Genomic DNA, 10,185 nt, shown 5'->3' on the forward strand with positions numbered 1-10,185 from the left:
AAGCATTCTATGAGAATTATCGACTGATTTCATAATCGACGTGAGTATAATAGCCTCCCTAGGGCGAGACAAAATCGTTTGTAACCATTGTATAGGGGCATTAAGTCACGGCTCGACGCGACGACAATTTTTATATTTTTCTTCTCCGTCATTAATCATTGATTAATCAATGTATGAAAAGGTTAAAAGCTTAAATGGTGTCATCAAATTTCTTATTATGATTTTAGACTTCGAAACATTAATCCAAATGTTTAATATCTCTTTCAGATTTGTTTCATTGTATTCATATAACTATTGTTGCAATTTATAATTTTAATATAAAAATTAGCTGTTTGCGCAAATGCATCCAACGCTTACATAACGTACGTTCACATTTCTCTTTCATGTTAACATAATAAAAAAACACCGTGGCGCTGCAATCTCACAGTCTAGGACTCTATGTTCTGTATCTGTTTCGTAATATTTTTTTTCTTAATAGACGGACGGAAATAGTTGATCAGTCTGCCTGACACACACATACTGTCTTCAATTTTTAAGTTCTCGGTTTCCCACATTGAAAGAAAATTCCATTGGTGCACAGCCATGATTCTACGAGCTCACAATCTCAATGTTGATATTATAGGCACATGCTTAGGGTACTAGGCCAAAACTGCTCACAAATTGTAAGCCTTTAAGTATATAAAAACTAGCTGTTGACCCCGTGGCTTCCTGTGCGTAGTACAAAACCAAAATATTGATTACAATAAAATACAACGTAATTGTATGACGCTAAGGAATTGCATAATTCCGATCCATTCCAACAAATTTGACTTAGGGTCCCTTAAAAATAGAACGTAGAAATTCTTGAATGGCTGACAACACAGTCTGGCATTGACAGTGTCCATTGGCATCATACAATATTAGGTGTTCCATAAAAAATAGTTTTAAAAAGGGCTATATGCGTGTTTTAATACTTAATTCAAAGAAAGATGTAATTATTAGATAAAATGGTCAAATTAAACATTCTGATTTGATCAAGAACGCAAATATTTTGTACTGTGCCACTTTTAAACATACCCACAACGCGTTTATTTAGTTCTTTATATGAAGCCTTATGTAGGTTTGGTCGCAGAATGACAGCTTTCAACTTAACAATGTAACTACCAATAGTGAAACCGATCGAATATTGAGATTTTGTATCGTTGTTCGTGGCTCGAAAGCTACGGATATTGAGTTCTACAACGAAATTGGATACAAAAACGTTGCCATTGACTGATGCTATTGTAAGTTACAGAGCAAGAGCGTAGTTTGTAAATAGGTAATACAGAGATCTACCAATCTAAATCATTTAAGATGAACAATTGCTCGTCGCTGATTATAATGTAACTTTATAAGACAAGTCAAGCGAGAAAACAGCATCGAAGCGTACCGATAATAAATCCCCCTTCAAAATGATAATCATAGCAATATTGCATCACTTACCGAAATATTGTAAATGTCAATCAAAGAATTAAAGTTGTATTGTTGATTTGAATGTGGCACGTGGCGGACGCGCGTCGCGATACGCTTGCGTGTTACGTTTTAGGGAGGTTTTTGCGTTAAAAATATTAAAATTAACGAGCATGTAACTTGCATTATTGTATATAATTGAAATGTTTCACTTAATCGTTTGCGTTTTTTGTGTTACAGCTGAGAACACGTCAGCAACATTTTTTAAATTCGAAAACGCTACGTCTAATTTATAATCGAATAAAATGTATATATCCTTTTGAGGTAGACATTATTTGAAACAACTATAACAATATGTATTAAAAATGATACATATCATTTACAGGATCACATAGTCAAAGAAAATGGCTTAAAACGTCGTCTCGGGCGTCTCTTTCAAATTAATGCAAATATAATAAATACACGTACAGTCTCTATAGATAAATGCACTTAAATAAAAGTTTATTCACCGTTATACGATCAAAAATACTCCACATACTGAAGAGTCAGTAATGGCAAGAACAAGAATGTGAAATTAAATTAAAATACCCTTTTGCATATCTCTACTTTCTCTTATTTTATATGATTTCATAAGAATTCATATATTACTAGGACGTAATAAGGAAACGCATCAACTCACCTTGTGAACCCTGTGTCGTTGCATGTGTTGACCATGAGCTTTTGTACGATGCATCTGAAAAATAATAAAATACAGCTTTATAATTGTCAAGGAATTTCTTAAGCATTAAGCCTATATGTATATAAGGGATACCTGTGAAGATAGAAAAGAAAGTATTCTAGGAGTAGGTGCTCGATAAATCGACCTCTCTTAAAAGTTTTTACCAAATCCTTAATAATTTATTAATAATAACCAAACAAGACTAATAAACGGTTAACGAAGTCTTAATAATTGGCCAGAATTAATATATTGATTAATATAATACACGTAGTCTAAATTAATGGATTATTATTATTTTATTTTATTAATAAATAAGTCACAATTTCTTTTAAAATGAAGATAAAAAAAACTATTTTATTGTTTTTTTTTTAATATATTACATTTTCTATTTCCTTTTATAGTCATGCTGTGTTGTATGACAGTCACATTCTATAATAGAAATTGATATTGCCTGTTATTAGCTCCTGGCAAGTTGCTGGATAATAGCGGTCAAGCTTTGTTCTAGTTTAAGTCGTAAACATACTTAAAATTAATAGTCATAAAATCTTAATATTCTTTTCTTGCATTAAAAATGCATTTCTTTAAAGTTGGCTAAAGCTCTAAACTTCATATTCCATCAATAGTATCCGATTCTTGAGGCTCAAGATGACTCAGGTTGTGTAAATTTAGATTCATTAATAAAGCGTGACTATATATTGGGTTTGACCTCTGACCATGGCGTTACGGATCAGAAACACTGATGAACCTGATCATAACTTAAACTCATCTTGTGTATTATTTTTTTACTCGACGAAATTATTTAATTTTATCATATATATATTAATTACAAAAGAATTAGTGTTTCAAATAATAAAAACTCATTTTAGTCAGGAATCCGGTAACTCTTAGGCCGAAATTAGAATCATACAGTAAATTCAAACTTGTGTAAACCGATGACTTACAATTTGAGAAGTTGCTATGAGAAAGCTGATCACGAACGTGTATATAAAACCAAAGAAACGGATGCAATTTGGGGCTGATACCAATATAATAACGTCAAGAAAATAAAGAAAAAACTGGTTTACATTTAATCAATACAATTCTACTTATTACATTGTTTATTCTCTTACATTGACTCCAAGTCTTTTAATTATTTAATTTAAATAATCTATTTCACTTTGGTTGGTTTGCCATGTTATGGTTGTAACGTTTCTGTTAATATAACGGCCGAAAATGCTGCAGTTCCATGAGCGTGGCTAGATAGTGTTTACTCTGTATTCAAGAAATTGGTTTTAGTGTTTTTTATGTATTTATACGTAGCTTACCCACCCCAATGTTTAGGGTGTTTCTGATCCGTAACGCCATGGTCAGAGGTCAACCCCAAGTCTATATTTATAGTCACGCTTCGCTAATGAACCTAAATGTAATATTAACTATTTTTTAAATGAATTTCGTGAATTAGGCCATTGGAATGGTTGATCAAAGACATTTTAAATTTGTTTTTACTTAATTTTAATTTAATTTAAAATGATACTACAGTCTTAAAAAATAAAATATTTGATATCTGGAAATTAACCCGGTTGTAATTAAAGAGTAACGTATATTTATAAACTTTCCTTATTCATTATTAATACATTTATTAGCTTCCATCCATAAAATCAAAAACTATATAGAACAATTTACAATCGCCTTTTTAATTGCCGTCGTAAAATCCAAATAAGTGGACAGTACCTATTCTCTAGTGTCCCTTTGCAGAGAAACTTTATGTAAATCACTTATAGACAACAACAAAGTTACATATCAAGCCAAAATATTTTTGCCATGTTGACTACTTCTCTTATTAAAAGGAAATTAGTTTTTAACACAGCGTAAAAGAATTTAACAGAAAGAGATGAAATAGCACTTAGTCAAGAGTGTATTAACTGATTTTTTAAGAAGGATTTAGAAGAATTTGTACGCAGAACTATTTAGGAATAAATGGTTGGAATTACTAATTTCTCCTTGTGTATAAAGTCTATATTAAAGTTGATAACACCACGGTTAGTAATAAATATAGTGAAACAGTGATCACAGCTCATTTTTTCTGTAAATAAATGGGGAGTTTTAATGAAAAATCCCGATGAAAAGCCATATCTATACTAGCGTGTTAAATTATACTGTGACTCAGCAGATAAAGTAAAAAAGGTGAAGGGAAACTATTGTACATATTTTCATATAATTAACCTTACAAAAGAAACAGAATCTTAGAATACAGAAAGAGAGAGAATACAGAGAGAACTTTAGATTACAGAAAGTCAGGCCGCGTTTCTCAGTATGTACGCGATAACCTCAAAAACTACTGAACTGAAATTAGTTTGTACCAATATATAATACCTGAAAAAGGTTTAGGTACATAAATTTTGGGTTTATGTAAATATACAGAAATTATTAATATTGAATAATTCGCCAAAAGGCTGTAAGTAATACTCAAACAGGTTCTTCCTAAGCTAGCTATAAAGGTATCGGTTGTTAAATTAATTAAATGCATAGATATTATATTCCAATGTATCTTTTCATAAGTTTAGCAAAACGCCACATTAGAATCTTGCCGCCGGCGGAAATTCTATGTCTAGAGACACTCTTAATCTTGGTACAGTTATTAATTTATGAATGCCGACAATATAATAGATAATAATAGAATAATAGAATAATAGAATAATATATAAGATAATAAGATAATAGAATAATTTGTTAGTGTCATGGAAAAGCTATTTCCAATGTAAAATGTACCGGTAGAAAACTAAACAAAAGCAAAGCTTCTAATGTTAATTCTATAAGGTGAATTTCCAATAATTTAATGGAACTTTAATTCACATGTATGTAAAGGAAGAACTCCGGTTTCAAGTACATGGCTACTGGTTTTTTTTTTTTTTTTATAGAACAGGGGGCAAACGGGCAGGAGGCTCACCGATGAATCTCCATCAGCCCTAAATATGTTTGGTTTTCTGCTTACAAACAAAGCTATGTTATATCCCTTCGAGATTCTAGTATCAAAGAGATCCTAGTATAAAAAACTACTTGAAAAAACCAGTCGAGAAATTGGCGGCAAAGTTCTAAAGCGGAAAGATTTTTGAAAATCACTAATTCGTTAGATATTTTTATCATTATGAGAAGTGCAAATCAAAAATAAGGATGGTGTAAAATTCGCCACTCACGCGCTGTCCTCAAACGAAAGTAATTAAAAGAAGATGGCTCTTGTATCGTTAGTGAGCTAGGGTGTCTCAAGTGCTAAATTGGTCTTTCAACTGCCTTAAAATCCCTGCCATTTAGTGCTTTCATGTCGCCACGTTGTGAATGTGCTTAGTGCCAGCTTTGTACACTTAAGCCGCGGGTGCGAAACGCAACACCGAAATTAATCCTACATATCATTTTAAAGTGTTAGTGTATTTCCATTTGATAATATTGTTTCTATTGAAATTGCCGTGTAAATTTATCATTTTGGAAATAGGCATTATAGGGTTGGCCCTAAAAGCACAAACCAGTGAGAAGAACAAACGTGAATCGAAAATTAAGTATTAGTTATATTTATAAAACTCATAGTAATCCGAATACTGAACATTACTTGTACGAGATAAAAAAATATTAAAACTGTTGACTCTGTGATTTTTATAACACGTGTACGATTCAGTAAAAGAAATGCCGTCTTCTTACCAAACTCTACTAAGCCCTGTCAAATTAGACATACATAGTCATTGTGAAACTAGTTAATAGCCGATTTCTATAAGGCCACGCCTACTTGTGTTTATTGAGAAAACGTTTTTTTCTGTAGCAGAAAAACTTATGTATTTGAAGCCCAGGTCGTTATCTATACATTCAGAAAAACTTGCTAATAATATAATCAATAACAGTAATAATAGTGTATATGTTATAGGTACAGGACTTCACACAGTCGTACCTTTACACCATGTAAACTGTGCTGGTGTGAAAAGACATACGTAAAACCTGAGAAAGAAGGACTTTATGTTACCATAATGCTGAAGGTAGTATTAGAAAATATATTTGTATGTCAGATTACATATATTACATATTACTGTGTCTACCCATTCATTCAAAGCTCAACCTATGTAACAGAATCGTCTAAAATTTGATCGAAGAAGCTTTTAGATAGTGAAAAAGTTTGAATGAAATCAGATCTGCTTTCCTGTAATGTTACGTTTCCGAATATAATATCTATTTATTAAAAAATATAATTCAAGCAACCACACACCACTTCACATCGCACTCACAAATAATAAAATATATTCACCGAAAAGCATCGAGAAGTTGGTAAACGTTCCCGACCGACTCAAATAGTCGGCGGAACCTTTGATGTCAAGCATGGCGCGAGTTAGATTGTAGACGGCATTTTAAGTACGTCACGCATCGCGGTACCGACACGTTCAACTAACATCTGCACCCGACGACATTCGTTACTTAGGGGCGGGCGTTAGCCAATGCCCGCCCCTAACCGGCCCCCTACCTTTTCCAGTAACTGCGCCGCCAATAGTAAAACTCTACAGCTAATCTTTATCTGAGAAAAATAAACAGGGGTGGGAGTTAATGACGAGGTACTCCGACGGCGCTGGTAATCAGGAGGCTTTGTGGGCCGCGACAGCCTGTTAGCGAGCTTATCCGTCGATGGTTTGGCGAAAATTGAATGCTTTGTACCATTTTCAGTTTGCTTTTTGTTCTGACTATCCAACTTTACAGAGAACAATCGAACTCTACGGCAGAAATTTAATAAGCTTTCCTTGCAAGGATGGCACATTCTCACCGGTTGTAAGGTCGTAGTTTGCATAATTGATAACAGATAGTTTCTTAGATAGGTACTAATAGAAGGTTATGAATTTTATTATTATATGTGTACATATAAAATATATATATACATATATCGTGTATTTGTTTTGTGATACTTCTCGGATTAAAAAACCAATAAATATTATTTGTTTATATTAAATTATCATATTACAACGATTTTTCATTCATGTTTAAACATTCTCCTGCGATTATGTCAAGTTTAGGCTTTGTAATTGTACTTCACGTCTCATAAACGTTTCAACTCGTAAAGCCTTTTAGAATACTCAATCTTATTCTGATTATATTTTTAATTATTAATGTACAAGTACAAAATAATGAAACACCAATCTATTGCAACTAATTTCGCGCTAATTAATACAAGTTACTGACTCTACGCACCCCGTGTTAGCTATTTAGCCTGAAAATGTCACAACACAGGACCAAAACCAATTTACGTTATACCTACTCATTATATATACCTATATTTTTATCAATTAAAGTAGTACAAACTGTACCAATGTTCCTGAATGTATATTTGAAGGTAGAGATGTACTCTTCCATGTGTACAATGTATGACATACATTAATAATAAAATGTTGTATAATGTTTACTTACTACGTACAGTTTTACTTAATTCAGCCGTTAGTTAGTTAGATTTTTTTACAGGGAATATTTTAAGTATTTTTAACAAGGATTATTATGTATATACATTACGTATTATTGCAATTACGTATATAAAAGTAATACAGTGTCTTAGATGAACTGTGATACTAATTATAAATGTTTATATACCCTTTCTCCAAAACAGATTGTTTTCCTTTCGTGTTTTATTTGGCGTGAGAGTAATTTTCCATCATCACATGTTTTTTTCATCCATATTTTTCAACGAACAATAGAACCGTCTGACCTTTGTTGTACATTGTTCTTTGTTTCATTAATTATATCAATTGCTCCCGTCACTGCCTTTGTTTTAAGTACACTGGTTGTTGTAAACATTTTTAATATGCTATAATTTAAATATACAATTAGATAGCCATTAGAACTTAAAAAGGTAAGTATTCTAGCATTTTAGACACTGTCTTACTTTATCTATATAAATCAAATCAAACTGTCACCGTTTACAACTACAATGTTGTTGTACGTCGGCGGACATGTTTTCGGTATTTTGAATTTTTTAGTCAATATGTCTGAGCAATAATTCAATTACAATTTCACCAGAAATCATAGTCAGAACCAATGATGGTTCATGTGTTGAAATGATGGAGGTGGCTCAATTACATTGAATCTAAAATCTAGGTCACATTGTTGTGTGGTCATAAAAATACAAATGTTTTTGTTTTCTATAGAAAGAATATGTAGATACAACAAAGGGCAACTGTTATTGTATAGGTATTGACTACTAAATAAAGGTTTATATTATCTTTACTCTGGACAAAGGCTCATAGTTCATAGTCTCGATTATGAAGCTAACTAGCGCGAAGTAAAAATAGTATGTCAAAATAGACTCTAAAAGACGGGAGTTTAAACGTACTTGGGAAAAATATTCGAAATCGATAAAGCGGTACAGTGCGGGCGAAAGATTGAAAATGCATCGGGTCCTTTAATACTTTTTAATTCATAGAAAAGGAATTCTTCAGTTACTGGCGCGCGTTCTTTGAGGTAGATGTTGATTCTTAGCGAACGAGCATATCTATCAAAATCATTAAAGTAACATGATAGTTTTATACATTACTTCTTTATAATGCTATACGAATAGTTATATAGGTTTTTTAAGAGCAACATTGTTATACGTACATTTTTTTGTTTGACTGAAATGTCAAAAGTTGAATAATCAAAGCAATTCCTTCATTTTGTAAAAGTCGAACAGCATCTGGCGCAATCAATTCGTCGGGAATGAGAAAAATAACCCCTAACGCGAAATGAAAAATCTGTTTTCACAGCGCTGTTAAAATAGCCTTTGACTTAGTGATATCGAATCTGCACTGAATTCAGCAGTATTTGAAATTTCGCACCTAATGAAAAATGTTTCAAGTGTTCTTGTTTCTGAAAGGAAATTTTTTATTGAGACCATGTATACTCGCATTTTTAGCTATATCACAGTTTATTCGACGTATCTTAGGCAAAAAGTTCAATAATTTAGAACATAGAAATAATAACTCGTTACTGGTGATCTGTTCTGATTTTAATAACCATTATGTTATGTTATACGCTATGTTGTTAGTTAACCTAAATCAGCATATAAGTTTAATTTTTTAATGTTTATATGTATTGGTGTGGGTATTATTTTGGAGGTCCATCGAATTAGTAGTAACTGTTTAGGTAGAATAATGTAGTGGAAATAAATTAATAAATAATAAATAAATGTTAATAATATTTATATCATGTTAAAAAAAACTCAGCAAATAAAAAGTACTTACTAGGTATTTATATTTTTTTATAATATTTAAATTAACAGTTACAGGTACGGTATAAATAATATAGGTGAAAACTTCTAATTGCATTTTCGAGGTGCTACGTAAAAGCTACGCGGCAGCTACGAGATTAACGTTGTGTGCGTGTTGCGTATCATAGTAGTAACTTAATTGTGCATGTGTGAGTCGTGATCGATGCTGTCGCGCGGTTGCCACGCCGCGCGCTTCCGGTACGTTGCCACCCCGCAGTCTTAGCTCAGTAAACAAGATATTGCGGTCGCACATCGGGAAGTAGCCATAGGCGGAGGCGTCTTTACCTCCTTACCATAATAAAAAAATTATTATCGATATATGGAATAATTAAATATCTAGATGGCATTTTTATCTTCTACAAGTAATTAAATATTGTGGTCTTTGTACCTATATCTTCAAAATAAGTATATAATTTTAATATACACATTTATTGACATGCAATTAAAGAAGTATTTAATTAGGTTCATGGTTTTTAGTAACTCGTAGATTAATACGTAAGGTAGTATTTATCATTTTAATAATATTGAAAATATAGTAACGTACAATTAGGAATTGGGATAATATGCTTAAAGACTAAACATATAATTGTTTATCATTCATTATTAGTGTGCTGTAAATCTTCACAAATTTATCAGATTTGTTTTGTAATAAATAGTACCTGTATATAAATAGTTTTTACTTTCGGAGCAGGGTCCAAATCTTCGATAAGTTAATTTATTTCTCGTCAAACATTAGTATATATAGTTTTATTTGTTAAATATATTGGACTCCATTGCGAAAGGAGTTTGTAACTGACAAAAA

General features: G+C 31.9%; 1 protein-coding gene across 2 annotated transcripts in view; it reads right to left on the minus strand.

Annotated features, from left to right (window-relative positions):
• The window catches only part of LOC111001046 (DNA-binding protein D-ETS-3), a 57,145-nt gene that overhangs the window by 23,143 nt on the left and 23,817 nt on the right, over positions 1-10,185 (minus strand). For both annotated transcript variants that reach the window (XM_045634180.1, XM_022270743.2), the window contains exon 4: positions 2,108-2,161. In XM_045634180.1, the coding sequence (XP_045490136.1) occupies positions 2,108-2,161 (54 nt within the window). The remainder of the gene's footprint in view (positions 1-2,107; positions 2,162-10,185) is intronic.

Source organism: Pieris rapae, chromosome Z, assembly GCF_905147795.1.
Source record: "Pieris rapae chromosome Z, ilPieRapa1.1, whole genome shotgun sequence".
NCBI lineage: Eukaryota > Metazoa > Arthropoda > Insecta > Lepidoptera > Pieridae > Pieris > Pieris rapae.